The 19,575-nt window shown below is 41.5% G+C and overlaps 1 protein-coding gene across 10 annotated transcripts in view; it reads right to left on the bottom strand.

Moving 5' to 3' along the window:
* Positions 1-19,575, bottom strand: part of AK8 (adenylate kinase 8) — a 103,447-nt gene that overhangs the window by 39,165 nt on the left and 44,707 nt on the right. For all 10 annotated transcript variants that reach the window (XM_044992460.1, XM_044992457.1, XM_044992459.1 and 7 more), the window contains one exon: positions 2,495-2,636. In XM_044992460.1, the coding sequence (XP_044848395.1) occupies positions 2,495-2,636 (142 nt within the window). The remainder of the gene's footprint in view (positions 1-2,494; positions 2,637-19,575) is intronic.

The following is a 19,575-nucleotide window of genomic DNA, read 5'->3' on the forward strand; positions in this document are numbered from 1 at the left end:
GTTAGCATGATATCTGTTTTTGTCCCTTACTTCAACCCCTGTGTAAAACAGTAAAAGGCCAAAGTCTGTACTGAAATACATACATGCAGCTTCTATTAAAGCCGATGGGAGTTGAGTGCATGGATCAGAGTGGAATTTTCATATCTAAGCCTTTATACACCAGCCACTGTTATGTGCATTATTAGGCCCTGATTCTACAAACATGCACAGTGAATTAAATGGGAATACTCACATGCATACATCTACCTATAAGTAGGGCTCAGTGTCTGTCATGGAGATCGTGGAAGTCATGGATTCTGTGACTTTCCGCTATCTCCGTGACTTCTGCAGCAGCCAGTGTCACTGACTCCAGGGCTGCCCAAGCAGCTGGCCCAGGCAGCCCCGGGGACAGCCACACCAACTGCTGCTTGAACGGCTCTGCAGCCAGGTCCCATTGCTGGAGCAGCCCCGGGGCAGCAGTCGGCGGGGGGAGGGGGGGGCTGGAGCAGCGTCAGGGGGCGGCCCCAGGCAGCCGGCCCTGGGGACCGCCTGAGCAGTGGCTTGTGCAGTTGGCTCCAAGGTAGCGGTCCTGGGGGCAACGGGAGCAGTGGCAGGTGGGCTGCCCTGGGGTCAGCTGTAGCAGCTGCGGCTTGGTGGCCCCCAGCAGTTGGTGACGCTGGCCACCAAGCCCCCCAGCCCCCGAGCAGCGGCCGCCCTGCCCCCCCCCCAAAACGGAGCCCCCTCCCCCGCCCGGCCTCCAAGAGCAGTTCCACTCCCCACTAGCTAAGATTTAGTCAGGGGTATATAGTACAAGCCATGGGCAGGTCATAGCCCATGAATTTTTGTTTATTGCCCATGACCTGTCCATGACTTTTACTAAAAATACTCACGACTAAGTTGTAGCCTTACTTATGGTCATGTATACAGTCTCAGTCCCTTCATTGTTTTTGTTTATGAATGCACCTTCCAGGAAATGCTATTGTTTAACCTAATCTAACACAGGTTTAAGCATCCTCTCCTCTTTATCTCAAGTCATCAGGAAACTGGTTTCTCTTTAAAAATATCTGTTTTCAATAATGTTTCTATACCAAAGACTTTATACGAAAACAACACACTCCCTTCTCTTTCCTTGCCACATCCACAATACCTCCTCTCCCAACTCAATCCTACCCTTTCACCTCCTTCCACTGTAGCCTTGGATAGCAGCCATATGGAAAAACAGCTGGGGGAAGGAGAGATTTTGACAGTTTAGTGTTGTGTTAAACATTTTTTTGCATGTGAATTTCCTTTTTCAAGATTAGCTCTGGAAGTGTAGGAGCTAAGAATGTCTAATGAGTGCTTTTGTGATGGCCACCATCTTGGTCAATACCAAAGTACTGGAACCATGGACCTCCTGAGGTGAAAGCAGGAATGTTAACAGCTCAAACTGAATAGCCAGGAACTCTAGCTGAGAGCTGTAACAGACTCCCATCCTCTGTGGACCAGGCCCAGAGAGTGCCATATATTATTTTCTCAAGAGGTTATAACAGTTCTTTTATGATGTTTAAGTAGTTTCTGCCCCAAGAACTCATGTCCCTTATGCCATGTTCCTGAACATTATTTTAATAAGCTAAAATCAAATACAGACATCACATTGTCTTTCATTATTCCACATAAAACAAAAAGACACTGATCTCATAGTGAGGTCCCAGCCATACTAATATAATTCTAGGAGATCACACTTACACAGATGTAAGCAGCTATAATTTACACCCAGCTCTAACAAAATATACACACTGCATATAGTCCAAATTTAACCCCTTCTTGGGGTCTGGCTTTCATGATAAACCATCACAAAACAAATCTCAACCTCAGCTTGCTCCCCAAGTTTGGCTGTCCCTAGGGTTTCCCTGTAGGACATCTCTGTTCTAGCCTCTCTCTCTCTAACAGAGAAGCTCCAAACCCTTTTTATATCTCTGGCTGGAGTTAACAACATTCATCTGTCACTATGATTCCACAGTAATTATCCTGCATCTTTATGCAGGGCTCAAGCACCTGTCATTGGGATGACTCAGAAGGGGAGCCCTCATTCCTGTACAAAGTCCTAGAGTCTGTTATAACTGGCATAATAGCCAGACTCTGGTTTAAAATTCTCAAAAGTAATAATGACGCACATAGTATAAGTATAAGTATCTTCTCTAAACTTGCAGGGTGGGATTTTCTAAAGCCCTCATCATTGGCCTAACTCGGCTCCCACTAAAATCAATGGTAAAACTCCTATTGACTTCAGTGGGACCTGAGTTCTTTTGAAAATCCTTCCCTTAGACTCCTGGCTCAATCAAAAAAGTGGATCACCTAAAGAAGGAGCATTTACCCATACAAAAATGGACTCTTCAATGAGCCAAGAAAAAAATGGATAAAAGGAATCAACTGCTTCTATGAGAATCAGACTTTTTTATCTCTCATATTTGATTAAAGTAGGTAAGAATAACAAATAAACACATATTGTTATTTAAAACATCTCTTAAAGTCTTACCTGTTCGGAATAATTCCTGCTCTTTCCATCTGTTCTGCCTGATCTAAGTCTTTTGGGAAACCATGTAGCACCCAACCGTCAGTCATGCAGTCTAATCTGTTGAGACGATCTGCCAGTAACTTTAAAACGATGTTGTCTGGGACTGGAGAGGATTAAAAAAAAAAAGCCCACCACTTATTTTGATTGTCAAATCTCAGCACTAAGCAGACAGCAGAATGCTTCTTGTTAGCCTGTGACGTGAATTTAGATACAAAAAAGTTATGAATGTTTGAAAGCTGTAAGCTTTTTGAGTAGGGACTATCATTTACTGTGTGTGTACAGTGCCACAATGGGGCTTCAAACTTGTTGAGGCCTTCAGGACAATCACAATATAAATAATAAATACTGCCTACATAAGTATGCAGAGTATTTTTTCTCATAAACAGTTAGCTATGTATATCTAGATTATCCATATTTTAGCTCTCTACTGTGTGACATGCCCACATAAGCCCTGCACAGGCAATGATGTAAATTGGAATAAATACCTACTTTGTAAAAAAATATATAAGTATTTGAACATATTTAACATAGCAGATCATAGTGGTTCCTCTACAGCAGTGCCTAGTGTATATTTTGGCCTTAAGCTTTCCTGTAAAAATAATTATTATTTTCTAGTCTTTGACCAAAAGATAAATTTCCAAATGTGATACAACTGTAAACTGTTGCAGTGTTGTCTTCCTCAGCTTGCAGAGTTCTAGCGCTTCTGTTGCTGTTTCTGTTTACAAGGCTCTGATCGGTTTCACAACTGCTGTTATTTAACAAAGTAAACCTTTGTTTTAATTTTATAGGACAGAGGAGAATGGAGGGATGGATCAGTTTTCACTATACCCTTCATAATCTAAACTACTTCAATCAAGATAGTCCATTATCATTGCTTATTCCTACTGATTTACTGAAGAATTAAATTAGTGGACTGAACAAGGACTATTGCCAAACTTCCAAAGGCTGATCTAATGTATTCGGTTTAGAAGCAAATACCCAACTAGCCCCATGGAAGTGGTTAGGGAGCATGATCAGAAACACCCATTAGGAGTCATTCATGGGCAAACATCCAAAACAATTTTTAAAAAGCAGAGACAGTGCCTCCTCTTGTATTTGCACAGTGTCTAGTACATTAGGGGTCCTATTGGAAACAAAGAACAATAATGGATTGCCACATAAATCCATAACATGGAACATCGATATTTTATTATTCGCCCTGCCATAGCATTTGCATACAACAGTACAGTGGGAAGTATTCATACCAGAGTATGTGTTTCAGATCTGTAATGCTGGCACTCACCTTTGCAGCAAATGGACAGGTGCACACCTGTATTTCAGTTGGGTATGTTACCATTGACACGATACTATCACAAGTGCTGAGTACTGCAGGACACACTGAATAGTCCATGTTTCTAGCGATTTTTAAAGAATGGAATCTCCACTGCATCCCAATTTCTAGTCCCAAAACTTCAACATCAGCCACAAGGGAAAAATCCCTTCAGTCCTAGTTGTTGGGAAGTCTTGTTTCTATTCACTCTTGTAAATCTATGATAGCTGCCACTCCATTTCCAGCACCAGTACATGCTGATTCTCTCATTTTTCAGAGCCTCAGCCATGAAATTCACCACTTCTCCTTTTGGAATTGAATCACTGAGTTTACAGAATTGCTCTCAGACTTCAATGTACCAGCAAAAATTAAAGAAAACCATAGGGAATTAATTAGAAAACTGATTAGTGTATTAATTGAGGATACGCACTTCACACTAACAAGTTAAGGATAGTACTCTTCTCTAAAAAGCATCTGCTAAAAGAAAACTGCAATGGAATATAATATTTTCCAGTCACCTGATCCCATGTAAAATGACAAAATCACAATCACTTCTGTAAAATGCCAGAATGAAGAAAGAAGCAGCCATATTGTCAGACTGATGATGTATATAACAAGAGGACGATCAGAGCTGCATCCAGAGACACAAGGAATAGACACTGGTTGGCTTTTGGGGGGGGAGGAAATAAAGATAAATTCTTTATTTTTTCCAGGAGTTTCACAGATTAACACAAAACTGAAAAAGCCCAGGACAAAAATTAAGAACTCAGCTAAAGAGAAGCGATGGAAATTTCTTCCTGTTCCCTGCATCTCTGGCTCGAGGACTGGACTTTCTGTCTTGATATTCATGACGCCTGCAGTAATCATCTTCAAAATGGGTTTACACAGATGCCCAATTCATATCAATGGAAATTTTTAAAGATTCCTTAAAATGTTTCACCACCACTTCATAAAGGAATTAAGTGATACTGGCCTGACTCTTCACTGGAGCCCCATTACTGATGTGGAACACCCTTTCATGCAGGATTTCAGAGGCAGCAGCTGGCCAGAGCTCTCGCTGGCTCCAATAAGGTGACTAGGGAAATAGAGGGAGCAGCATAAGGCCTGGAAGATGGTACAGAGGAACAGGCTGGTACACAGCATCCCCAAGCCTCCAGCAGATCTCAGGGATCCTCAGATTTAAGGTGCCAAGTCTCTGCTTCTTGCACAGTGGGAGGGAAAACCCCCAAGCCCTAAAGCAAAAATTCAAAAGAAACTGTGAAGGGAACATTGTGGAATTATTCCTGGCCCTGGCCATCTTCCACAAGTCTTTAGTTTGAGCGAATGATCAGATTCCAGTTCTTAGATGACGGTTTCTTTTGGCCAGAGTGTAGCAGCCATAAGATAAAAAGGGAAAATTCTACTGTAGGGTGAACCAACAATCCATCAGTTAATGGTGTGACTTTTGTGCAATGTACTAGACATATCTGCAGTGATGAAGAATATATCAAGTATATCGTGAAACACTGCTAATTTCAATGCCGTGTCACTAGATAACAGCAACACAAATGGATAGCCAGGAATCACTTTATATATTCAGTACAGTACATGTGTACATAAACACACACCGGTATATATGTTTACGTGTTTTCTTGTGTCTCTAAGTTTGATGGTGAGAAATGAAACATAAACAAGTCAGAGAGCAGGCTCTACTCCTGATTAGAAAACATAATTATCACTTTTATACAATAGGAGAAGATAGCTTGTAGGCTGTTCAATGGCATTACAAAGTACATCAGCCACCCTTGAACAGAAATAGTCACAGTTAAAGCAGCTGCTTTAAAACTGTAATATCCGTAGCAGACCAAAAAAAAAAGAAAGAAAGAAAGAAAAAGAAATCCATATTATTCTTACTTCCCTGTGGTACAAACAGAGTAGTAGATAATGAAGAACTGTGGGGTATGGAATTCCTTTTCACTCATGTGGAACTCTCTGGTGATTGCGAGGGAAATTACTAACCTGTAATTGGAGTGATACACAGTCTCTAGATAACTAGCCTTGGATCCGCTGGCCTCAAGCGTATGACCAAGAGTGCTTGCTAGCAAAGTAGAATTTAGAGCCGTTCTGATGAGGCAGTCAATCTACATGCTTTAGGGGGATTATGAAGCACATGAGCTTTGAATAATCTTTTTTTTTTCCACAACCTAAACTTGTGTGAGTTTCCAACTCTGTCTCTGAGAGTTGGGCAAATGAGGCTCTAGAGAGGTTTCTTATCTTTACAGAAGTCCAAATATAAGAGACTTTTAGAGATTTCCACTTGTGGAGATTGTTAGCCAAGAAGGATGTCCCTATTAAGTATCGTGCAAACATATCTCCATTAGCTAGTGAGATCAAGACACAGAGATGAAGTTCAGCCACTAGCACAGAATCAGCAAGGCAGCAGAACCACAATGATGTCTCTACATTGGGATGGGGTAAGTAGCTGTGGACAAGGAACCAAGGGTGCTCCATAATCTGTATACATGGCAGAGCTGGGCTGGCCCCACACAGAAGTGCAAAGATCAAGAATTTATACTGGTCCTGAAGAAAGAATAGAGGAATATCCATAATATCTTCCAACAAAGCATATGTAGAAGTTCTCCAGCAATTGCTGGAAGTTGAAGCTAGACGAACTCAGACTGGAAATAAAGCATACATTTTTGAGAGAGAGATAATTAACCATTGAAACAACTTACTACGGGTCATGGTGGATTCTCCATCACCGGCCATTTTAAAATCAAGATTGGATTTTTTTTTCTAAATGATCTGCTCTAGGAATTATTTAGAGGAAGTTCTATGGCCTGTGTTACACAGGAGGTCACACTAGATGATCACAGTGGTCCCTTCTGGCCTTGGAAGCTATGAATATGGTGATATGTATGATAAGTACCAATGGGAGTCCCTTATCTCGGAACCATACATTGCATTATCTGCATTATACTGTGATGTTTAGCTAAGGAAGTATGCTCTTCGCTTTACAGTGCATTCCTGCCAAATCAGTATCAATGCTTCATGCCAGAAAACTTTGCATGTCTCCATTATCTCACAGTCATTGACACAGTGGACACATGACCTGTGTCATACAGCTGAACTCCTTGAATTAGACATGAAGACTGAATCAGCCTCTTGACCTAAGAGGTGATCCAATCAATTGAAGGATGAGGCACGTTGGCAGGGCGGTGTGGGTAAAGTGTGAACTGCTGCTCTTTGTATTGTAACTGTTCTGTGAATAACAAGAGAACTTCAGTCTCTAGGATAGTCAATCAGCACTTTTCATGAGTCCTAGTTTTCAGACATTAGAGTACAACGCAGACACTCATGATCAGAAGACAACATAGAACGTTTAATGCATGTCACCACATACACTTGCAGCAGTCTGCTGTAAAGTAGACAAAACAGCAGGACAAGTTGATGGTATACAAGGGAAGTCATGAGCCTGCCATTCATCCCAAAGGACTGCAAACTTTACCACAAAGTCCCCATGGGTGAAACTCATGGGAATGTGGCCTATAAGCTTGCTCCCTTCACACAAAAAAAGAGAACAGAAGTGCGGATCAGTTAACAAAATTTTATCTTTATTGGCTGCTAAAGGTAAAAGTGGGGAGGGATAGCTCAGTGGTTTGAGCATTGGCCTGCTAAACCCAGGGTTGTGAGTTCAATCTTTGAGGGGGCCATTTAGGGATCTGGGGCAAAAATCTATCAGGGGGTTGGACTAGATACCTCCTGAGGTCCCTTCCAACCCTGATATGCTATGATTCTATGATAGCAAAAAAGAAGTGGTACATTAAGGGCAGAGATGCCGAGGCTCAGTAAAGGCTGTGTAAGTGATGTTGTGGTGGAAGGTTTCTCTCATGAAGACCCACAGAGGAACAGTGCAATCAAGCATTTCTCATGCACATCAGGAAGGAAGGAAATATATTACTTGGGAGGCTGCAATATATTACACCCCTCCATGCATGCAAGTTCAAGTGCTTCTTCAGAGATACAGTAAACTTTATTAAATCACCTTGCCAATCAGCTCCAGAGTGAAACACTAGAGCAGTGGTTCTCAACTCAACTCAACTAGCGGTGTGCTAGAAGCTGTTGGGCTGCCTGGCACGACAGGATCCGGAGTCAGGGCTGTCAGCCAGCCCTGCACAGTGGGATCTGGGGTGCCTGCCACCCATGGTTCCACTCCTGGCCCCACTCTGTGGAGGGGTCTCAGGGTGGGAGGTCCTGGGCATAGAGGTCTATGAGGTGAGGGGGACACTGTGGTTCTCAACCTGCGGCCCAGGTAACACATTGTGGGCCACATATGTTGAGAACCACTGCATTAGAGGGTGCACATAAGCCAAGACTCTGGATCCACAAAGGATACTTCTGTAGAACTGGTAAAATTCACATGTTCCAAGCTGAACACCTCATATTTCAAATGATACCTCCCCAATATCTTTTCCTTTAAAACACAATGTTGAAAGATACTGACTCACTTCTCCAAACCTATAACTCCTTGATTCCAAGTACAGTACAAATACGTTTGCAGGAATGTGTCCTGTCAGTTTTGTGCAGCAGCAGAAAGTTTAAAGTCCCTTTGATAATACTGTCCATATAGCCTTTATCATTTCCTTAGACAGAGATTTTTCAGTTAGGTCTAAAGTCTTCCACTGTTAATTCAGATGCCTGAGGCCTGATCTCAATGTTTGACAGTTAACATCTTGCCCTGAGTATAAACCACTGCCAAGGGCTACTTCCTTGGATTGTCCTGTCAACTGTAAATTTAGCAAAGTGTGAGATGTGAATATTGTATTGTTCCAAGAGCATCAGATTACCCACACTGGATAATTTTATTTGGTTCTTTGTGGGAAGCCTTCAGTTTTCTCACTGACCTCAGGGTTGTTAGAGTTCATATTCATTTGGGTTTTTTTAAATGTGCTAAAGAGAGATTTAAACAGTGGTTTATTTACTGTGGTGTAGGCTGGCCAATACCTTCATTCAGCCTAGCCAATGCATCAGATTTGTGATGATAGAAGGATTTTCTCACCATATATTATGCATTGTGTTTCACCTCATTGAATATCAGGGTTGGAAGGGACCTCAGGAGGTCATCTAGTCCAACCCGCTGCTCAAAGCAGGGCCAATCCCCAGTCAGATTTTTACCTCAGTTCCCTATATGGCTCTTTCAAAGACTGAACTCACAATCCTGAGTTTAGCAGGCCAATGCTCAAACCACTGAGCTATCCCTCCTCCCAAAAACCTAATGAAATATATACAAATAAATATAATTCTTCAGGATTCCAATGGTAACTCAGTACAAAAAGGAATAGCAAGGAATGATTTTTGTTCACATGCACAGAGTTGATCATAGAAGGAATTTCCTCCCCACACCAGTATTGGGGAGTTTTCACCTTCTCCTGGAGCACTGAGCAGGAACACATGGGTGAGTAACACATGTTCAGTTCCCTGCCCTCGCAGGGGGCACAGCGCATCAGACATCAGTGAACAGCAGTCATCTAGTCTTCTGTTCCTTTGAATGTGAATTTATTAATTCAGCAGCTCATATATAGCCTGCCTCGACTCCTGGGGTATGTGCATGGACTCAGATATGACTCTCTAGAAAACTCAAGACGCTTTGAAGATGACTCCCAAAGCTACATTCAGTATAAAGGCCACAATATATTGCAAGGAGGGTTATATAAATTAGGCTTTCCATTGGAAACTAAGTTTTGGACTTTTCAAGTGGCAGCTAACACACAGTATGGTGATAGCGAAACAACCATTATTTCCTTAACACTAAAGCTGCATTTATAGTTTTGAGCCCCCTCAATTGGTGCTTTCATAAGCTTCTCACTGATATTACCAGAAATCATGACTACTGTAGATGCCTATGATAGTAATAAACAGAACAGCGATCAAATTAGGCAAGGATTTTTTCGATGCTGTTGTTTGTTGTTTACTGCCACCTGCTGGTAAAATGAGATTACTGCAACACAGGCTAATCACTCTAGACAAGGTATGGGAAAAGGCAAGTTAAATTATGAAATGGAGACGACCCTGCGTGGAAGTTTCAATCATGCATTTCTGCAGAATCTCATCAGGTGAAGGCTGGAACAAGAAAACACGACTTGCCATAGAACAGACTCTTATTTGTCCACACCCACAACCGACAATAGCGTCCCACAGTATTATATGCCTATCAACAGCATACAATTTCAGCTAATTTACAGGAACTGTCAGAGATACTTCTCAGTAGCTCTGTTAGCCTCCTTTAAGTGCAGAGATTTAGCTACTTGACCCAGGGGATCTTAGAAGCATTTCTATTTATTCATTCTGAAACCACTTTTAATCTGGTTAAGATAAAATGTAATAAATAATAACCAGTATTTCATGTAGCATTTTCAAAGCACTGTGCAACTTAAACAAAATAAAAAAACCAAGAAATACTCTTACTGTATGCTCATATTCACTATCCCTAGCTATGCTGATGTAGGACTTGTCATCAGAATTAGAATAATTATTTGTATGTAATAAAATAAAATATAATAATCTAAATATTTCCATTCTACAGTCTCACCTTTTTACCTCTTGGGACAAATGTGGAGCTTTTTGATTCCTAAGGTTTTACAGAGATAATATGATATAACTTTGGGCTTTAATTTTTGTTGTTTTTTTTTAAATAGAAAGCAGCTATATTAGAGTTGAAGTGAAAATATTTGTAAAAGACATTTAAGATCTTAAAATCATGTGTAGAATTAAAAATTACAAGATATATATTTTCAACAAAAGGAGTTGACCATTCTTTTTCTCAGCTGCCAAGCATGAGTTTCAGGAGTCTGTTTGCCCCATTACATGTTATGATATTCTTCATGCTTAAAGAACTAAGAAAGACAGCTCCCTATACTGATGTAACTATTAGTGATATCCTTAGCTATCGCAGGAGAAACAGAGAAATCCAAACTCAAGGGCTGGTACATAAAAAACTACTGTTTCTCTTTAAAATATTATTTGAATTTTTCCAGTTCCAAGGAAAGACACAAATTCTTCCCCATTTACACCTGGGCAGTCTTAGTGAAGATCATAGGGTTTGTGACTGAAGGAAGAATTTGGCCTGCAGAATCTTTCCTGCTGATGATGATGTGCAGGAAGGAAAGAACCTAGGCCAGCACTTGCAAAAACTATCTTTTGACTTCTAAACTGAACAAGCTTGATAAGGGGTCATTAATGCAATAAATCTGGAACCCCACCGGGCCATTTTTACGGTCACTTGGAGAACAGAACGGCTTGTTCATGTTAATACAATCCTGTGAAAATATACAGCATTATGTAAGAGCTAACTATGTTTTTTAAACCTCTTTTAAAAAAAAACAAACGCTTTTCAGTTTCACATTAAGGCCTGGTTCTATATACATGGCTCCTAATGAAACATGCCCACAGATTTTAATTTTTAATATTTGCAGAATAAAAATGATGGCTGCCAAAATGTGATATGCTTTCCCCTTCATAGGTGGCTTATAAATTGATGTGATTACGTAACCCCACCCAGAAAATACAATTTGGTATTAAAAACAAAAACAGAAAAGAAACCAAGTTAGCAGTCTAGTGCTCATGAGCCACTGGTTTAGTCAGCTGGGCAGGATGGAGAATAGTGGGAAGGGAAAGAAGATATTTGTCAGCTTCTCAAGAATTCTTGTAAACAAGAAGGAGTTAAATACATTTTACATGATTAACACATAGCATTTTGCCTCTTCAAAGCTCTTTATGAACACAGGACTCCATCCTATGAAGTACTCAGCACCTTCAGTTCCTACTGATGTCAGTCAAGATTTAGAGCACTCAGCACATTGCAGATTGGGCCCACTGATATCAATGGGAGTTGTAGACACTCATCACCTTGTAACATGCGTCCTGTCCTGCACCCCTTATTTATGTGAATAGTTCCATTAATTTGAATAGCACTTTTCATCTAAGTAAGGACCATTAATAGATGCTACCAAAATACAAATAATAATTTTAAATAAGGGTTGAGGATCAGAACCTGAGGCCATGATTGTACTTTCACTGAAGCCAATGACAAAACTTTCATTTACATCAATCAGAGCAGGCCCATTAACTAATTAATGAGCACAACTGCATTGGAAAATACCCTCACTAGTATCTATTTCCTCTGTTCTGGGTTCCAATATGGGATCTTCATTTTAACAGGATGATCTTTCGGATTTTTATTTCTTTGCCGAGTGATTCTCACCATGGCCCATTTCTGATCTGAATGTTTGGTAACAGTATTTGTCAATTTTAGCTGGTCTGTGCTGAGCAGAAATAGAGCCAATAGATTCCAAGATATTAAATTAAAAGAAAAGTGGACACTAATTTCTCATCACTGTGACAATTCAAACACATAAGGAAAAAAAATAACAGCAAAACTCAGACAAGCAGAGGGACAACTTATAGCCCACATATGTTGATGTACAGCTCACTAGTCTATAACCTCTCCTCTTTTATTGAAACATTAGCATTTAAAAAGGAAAATATCTATATTTTAAAATGTTATTTTGTTCTTCTGACCACCAATTTTCTACTAGTGGAAAAAAAGGCTCCTACCTATTTTCCATAAAGAAATCTTTGTAGCAGTCCCAGTGGAAAAGTCAAAAGTTTGACTTGAAAAACGGAGCTACTTCAAAAGCATTGTCAAGCAGAGGTGAAGGGTTCTTAAAAATGTATAAATTAAAGTGTGGTGTGTTAATAAATATCTCTATAACTTTATACTGTCTGTTTGTGATATAGATGTGTGTACAGAAGGTCCGGATGAATGTACAGCCTGGGTATAAATAGAACTTTAATAAAATAGGAAATCAATCTATTTATTAGTGACTGCTTGGACTGTATGTGTATGTGCGTGTGTGTGTGTGAAAAATGAAAGAAAAGTGGAGAGTTTTTTTCAATAATAAAAAGGGAGTTGCACTGCAGGGCCCCTAAAGCTTGTGAAAAATTAAACTCGACGGATTCAAACTGTCCTATTTCCACTTCAAAAGAGAAGAGGCACTGAGCTCTTCCCAACTTATCTTCAAACGCCCAGCACCCTAGAAAGTTTCTTTAAAAAAAATAAAGTCTCTAGTTCCCCCAAGCACTGTACCCGTTACTGTAGCTGCTGTCTCTCCCTCTTCTAATTATACCCATGTGAGTCTATTAATCAACTTGTAAATTATTTAGAGAGCCATGCGCTGTCTTCAGCTAGTACAAACACACTGCATGCAAAGACTTGCTGAAAACCAATGGAGCTCCCAAAGGGTCTCTCTCCAATGTTCAGACAGCTTGCAGCTTGCCAGTACAACACTGTTAAAAACAAGAAATAACACTAAGCTTACCTCCTCAGATATCAAGATTTACTTCTCCTTTCAACTCTCAAGCTCTTTGCAAGTTTTTAACAAAAGAGAAAGCTGTTCTATTGTCAAATCTTTAGCTCACACTTAGTGATGAGAATATTAATTTACTGTCAAAAGAAATGAAGTGCTTCAGGGAGGCTGTGATCACCATCGCCAGGGGACCCCAACTTTAACAGACTGCACCACAAGCACCCCTTTAAAATCATGCCGATTAAAAAAAAAAGCTACATTTGTATAGCAATACTTTGTATTAGTAATTTCAGAAATTAGGGAATCCCATATTTTATTCCCCCACATGGAGAATGCTATTGGGGACAGCTTCAGATATTACTATTTTATAAATAGAAAAGGTATGGGGGGGAAAAGCAACACAGATTGTTTGTGATTGACTCTAACAGACTGCAAACAGTAGGATGTTTTCTATCTTCCACGAATTAGCTATCTTTACTATCTGAATCTTCCCTTTTGGTGGAAAAGCCATTATCCAAACTAACAGCACTTTTCCCAGCTGAAAAGCAGCATCGAGTTTTTCACATTTTGGTGCTTGCTTTCCATGGTTCGGTTTAATTTTTCTGGGCTTGGCTTACTGCAGTATTCCAAACAGGTATATGAATTAGCCGTGATTCTTCCATCCCATCTCTCTGATAAATACATGCAAATGTTTGAAAGGTAAAGAATGACACATGAATTCCTTCTCATCTGAAGATTAACCCTGGTGTTCTCATAATGACCTCACATCCCAGGAAATTATTGCTTCTATTTTTGTTAATAAAAACACACTCCTCACATACCAAACAGCAAGGATTTCAACTGAAAAATCGGATACACTTTTTGCAGTTTTTAATGTCCTCCCAAAGAATCATATTCTGACAGGCGTCTGAAAAATGGTGAACGTATATGCTGCAAAAGCAGCATCACTGTGCACCTGTATTGTGGCAGAGATCTGCTTCATGTGCAATCTAGCCCTACTACTACTAATAATAATCCAGGAAGGAAGTGGTAGCTGTTCATAAAGGTCAAGAGTGTATATGAATGGTCCCTATGCATGTAGATTCCTTGACTACGTCTCAAAAGGATGTAGGAGAGAGGTGGTCTGCAGAACAGCCTCTCCATAATATTTTGGAGGGAATCAAATAGATTGGATTAATGTGGGCCTTGTGCTGTTGTTGTTGGCTGTGGTCTTTCTGGCATGAGTCAATGCATAGAGCAAGCAAATCTGGCTCAAAAAATGTGTCCTCCAAAGATATCCATGCAAAGAGTGAGAATGGTCAGCATTACCGTACCACTAATATCCAGTAACACAGTCAACTAAAAGAGGGAATGGAGAATTAGACTAACTGGAATCAAACTCTAATACTGTCACTTTTCACAAATAGTCAAGACTAAATTTAGCAATAATTCATGTTTAACACTTGGTGAAAACACAAGATCAAAGAACCCCTGAGGAACACTCAGTGAATTTCAGACTGGTTATCCAAAGGATGACTCTATGGACATGACAGCCAGAAAGAATTTGGATGCTGAACTTTTGAGTGAAAATACATTTTTAAATTATCCAATGGGCACAAAGTGTAGGATAAGTGTCCTGGGAAATTAAAAATTCATGGACTCAAGGATATTTATGCTGCCTTCATTAAGCCAAATAAATCACCATGAACAACCTGGATGAGGCTGATAAAGCAAGGAGTTAGGAACTTCAGGAGAGTGTGACTGTAAGCAAATGCACAGAATAGAAATGTAGAGAGTTTGCTAGTGGCTTGAATAACAGCATTGTTTGAATATATGATTGGGGTCCTCTTGTAGTACGTGTAATATATTGAAAGGACAATCACAGGGAAAACATCCCCCGGCAATACCAAGAATAATTCTGATTGTTTTTGAATCTTTAAAAGCTAACAGAGAAACTGTGCTTATCTACCAGAATTTAAGAACTGGTATGAACCCACTATATTGCTGGAAAGGAGAGTGTCAAGATTCTTCTGGTAGCACATAACTATATGATTTAGGGCTCAAATTTACCACGTAATTCATAGAGTGTCTCACCCCCACTCTGACTCCTTTACATCAGTAAAACGGCTGGAGCAATGCAAAGGGGCTCACAAAGGCCTGACTGTTTGTGAAAGAATTCCTCTGGCACAGGAAGTGAAGAAGACAGCCACCGGCTGTCTTCTGAGGACTTTTCGCAAGGTCTGACATAAAGGGTTTGCCAGGGTGGGCCTGGAGGGGGGTGTTAAGAATGGAGCTACAGCGCCTACAACTGTGAAGATTCTAGGCAGTGTTGCTGTCCATAGGCAGCCAGGGACAGGCTGCCATAACATAAACAGCCCCACAGTGATGTCTACACTGCCCCTCAGTTCAGACTGTGAACAGCAGTGTGCACCAACGTGCAGCACTGTAACGCCTCAGTGTGGCTGCGATGGACACACTTAAAGTTCCAGAGTTTGCACTATTCCCAGCTTTGCCACTGGACTGCAGAGTGACCTTGGGCAAGTCACATCATCTCCCTGCATCTCTGGTTCCCCATATGTAAAATACGGATAATGCTACTTACGGCCTTTGTAAAGTTTAGACTATGAAACAGTTTCCCAAGGGAAGTGGTGGAAGCTCTGTTGGACAGAGTACTGAAGGATTGTACTATACTAGAACAATCTTGAACAGGCAGCAGGAGGAATAATGCTTTAACAGGGCTATTCCACTTCTAGACTCTGTGATAAAACTATTAAATTTAGATCTTAATACTACTGCTTGTTACTGGCTTCCTTAAGCATTTTCATTACATTTTTATGCTCTGTGGCTGGGCTAGTTGTTAATTTATTGGCATGTGCCAAACTGTCATACATTGCTGCAGCGTTTGTGTGTTGGGGTCAGATTTTTAAAAGCTGACCTCCAGTTCCATGCCCATAATTTGAAAGTACAATATTGTGGGTACAGTTAATGTCAGACATTGAAATGTCTCATTTACTGGCACAATCTGGTACTTCAATGTCTAAATGACATTAATTATGTGTGCAATTACTTGTGCACACAAAAAGAGTGGCTGGGTTCAGGCCAGTCTCAAAACTTGGCTTTATATGAGAGTTTCAGAGAAGTCACATGATGTCAGGGCCGCCCAGAGGGGTGGGGAAAGGGGGCAATTTGCCCCGGGCCCCGGGCTCCGCAGGGGCCCCCAAGAGAAGAGCGGAGGCTCCTGCCTCCGCCCCTCTCCTGGAGCCTCAGCGCATCAAGCGCCGTGTCTCCGCGGGGGCCCCTGAGCCCCGCCCCGATCCGAGCCGCGTGGTGAGGGGGCGGGGCTGGGAGCTCCAACGGGGCCTGAGCCCCGCCCCGCTCAGAGCGGCGTGGGGAGGGGGCGGGGCAGCTGCCTCCGCTCGGCGTGGAGCTCACAGCCCCGCCCCCTCACCACGCGGCTCTGAGCGGGACGGAGCTCAGGCCCCGCCGGAGACGCGCTCGGGTAAGAGGCTGGGGCTGGGGCGGGGAAGCGGGACCCGCCGCCGCCGCCGCCGCAGCGCAGCCCGGTCTTCGGCGGCGGGGGGCCCCTTCTGTTCCGGGACCCGCCGCCAAAGTGTCCCAAGACCCGCGGCGGGGACCCCCCCCGCCGCCGAATTACCGCCGAAGACCGGGCTGCGCTTCGGCGGCGGGTCCCACTTCGGCGGTAATTCGGCGGCGGGGAGCTCCCGCCGCAGGTCTTCGGGGCACTTTGGCAGCGGGTCCCGGAACGGAAGGGCCCCCCGCCGCTGAAGACACCGGGCCCCTGGAATCCTCTGGGCGGCCCTGCATGATGTTAAGACTATTGTGATTCTGAGAGATAATAACTTGGAGGTTAGGTTTCACGGGGGCTATCTTTGGTTCCCCCATAGTGGCTGATGTCATTTATGAGTCCTTGCTTGGAAGGAGGAATAGGGCCCCTTTGTCTGTACCTTGTGAGGTTTGTTGGCTCAGAGGTCTAGGGATGCCATGAAAAGTTTAATTGCCTTTCACATTTTAAACACTGCCAGTTGCTGGACAATTAAGTAAGCAGTTGACATATGACCTCGAGACCAAATTCGGTCAAGTATTATGTGTGTTTCTCTCCTGTTTTAACCTGGTTGCATTTTTGCACCATTCTAAATGGAATTCTTTGCCATCTTCCCTCCTCAGTATGCTATGCTCTTTCATTTTCTCAAGGCCTTTGTGAGGGCACTAATGAATTCTTGTTAGTGTTTACTAATGTAAATTCATTCTTTGTTATCCCTGGGAGAGGAGGATTAGTGAAATGACAGAACTTATTATTCCTGGTACTGCTATATAATATTTATTGTTATTCAGTACTTAATTCTGTAGTATGTCCCACCAACAAAAACAAAAACAAACAAACAGTATATATAAGCAAAAACAGTGGGAAAAATTTTTAACATAGGGAATCTATTTCCCTATGTTAAGTTCTCCTCACACCTTCTATGGGCCATCTTTATTATCACTTCAAAAAGTTTTTTTTCCTCCTGCTGATGATAGCTCATCTCAATTGATTAGACTCTTCCTGTTGGTATGCATACTTCCACCTTTTCATGTTCTCTGTATGTATAAATATCTCCTGTCTGTGTGTTCCATTCTATGCATCCGAAGAAGTGAGCTGCAGCTCACGAAAGCTCATGCTAAAATAAATTTGTTAGTCTTTAAGGTGCCACAAGTACTCCTGTTCTTTTTGCAGATACAGACTAACACGGCTGCTACTCTGAAAAAAGGAATCATTATGGCTCCCATTAACATCAATAAGAATTGGACGGCTGCATTCTTGCATGTTACAATAAAAATATGTTCATATTAATTTGAAATAATTCCTAATTTTCTGGGGAAGTTATAATTCTAATTTCACTTTGCTGAAGTGAAAGCAGATCACTTGGACTAAGGAAGGACATATTTTTTGGACTGGCTAGGATATTAATATCCTTCCAATTATTTTAACATATTGGGAATGCTCCCAACATCTTCATTAAAGAAACCTTAATGGTTAAGGAGAAGTTTGTAAAATACACATGAAGCATTCATGGTAAAGCTCTTAAAGGACTTATCCTATAAGGATATAATTCACCCAGGTTCCCAACACAGCTATAATTGAAGAGAGGCATGTCTTTACAACACTTGTTCTTCAGTTTAGTGGGCTGAGGAGAAAGTGAAAATGGAGTATGCATAAGAGTCTCTACAAGTATTATAAACTGTGAAAGATACATGGGCCCTGATCCTGCAACTACTTAGGCATGCAAGTATCTTCACACATCCCACTGAGTTCAATGGGACTGCTTGCATGCATAAAGTTAATCCCATACATAAATGTCTTATCTGTGATTTATTTTTTTTAACTAATAACCCACATAGGTCTCCTACCCTTGAGTTATAGGACCACCAAGTTTAGTATAGAAAATACCTTAACACTCGATCTGTATAGAATCTTCTCTTAAAAATGGCAGCTACAAGCCAAAGGGGCGGGGAAGTGGTGGTGGTGATAGGCGTGTGAAAGTTATTGTAACCCAACTGGTCAGTGTCCTTTGCGTGTCCCCCTCACTGCTGGATTGACTGAGGATATGAGTCTGTTGCAGACCCCATTTATACAACCTACCCTCCTCAGCTCAAGTTGTAAAAGCTCATACTGTCATGCTTTGGAAGTCCCTGGTTCAATCTCTGATGTCAGCCAAGATGGTGACTGTCACACTGTATTACATATCTTGAACCAGATGGAGTTATTGCACCAGCAATGAACATGACCCATTCAGTGGAGCTGAAGTTAAGTGTTAAAAACTATTATCATGTGGTTTGACAAATTGACAGAGGATAGAACACCCAAAGCTGCAGGCTGCCAGAGGCCTTTTTGAAATGCTTCAAAAAGTACTGAGTCTCCTGACATGGTATCTGGGGAACATCAGTTAATTTTATAGGCTCACGTTTCGGATCTATGTAATTCAATCTCAGAATTAAGCTACTGTATGAAAGAGGGGACTTGCTGGGCTTTCCAATTCACCAAATGGCTTTCCTTGCCGAAAATAAAAGACAATGCAGATTTCCCTGCACTCAGAGGGGGTTTGTTCAAAACTCCATTAATACTGAAGCTTAACTGAGATTTCTCCATCTTCAGCTAGACTATTTCCCTGTAATACTTGTTCCTCTGGTAACTATTTGGCATGGTGCCAGAAAAAGGACTGGCGGTTCCTATACTATCTAGGCTCTTATACTTGCCAAAATACAAGCATTCCTTCACCACATTGATATACAACTTACTCTTTGGAATTGTGGGGTCTTTCTCATATCTGTAAGAATAAATGTTAAAGACTGTAAGCTTCTCAGGGCAGCAGCCTACCCTTATTCGGCTATTAATTGCCTTTCACAGTTAT

The sequence above is a fragment of the Mauremys mutica genome, chromosome 18 (assembly GCF_020497125.1).
Source record: "Mauremys mutica isolate MM-2020 ecotype Southern chromosome 18, ASM2049712v1, whole genome shotgun sequence".
NCBI lineage: Eukaryota > Metazoa > Chordata > Testudines > Geoemydidae > Mauremys > Mauremys mutica.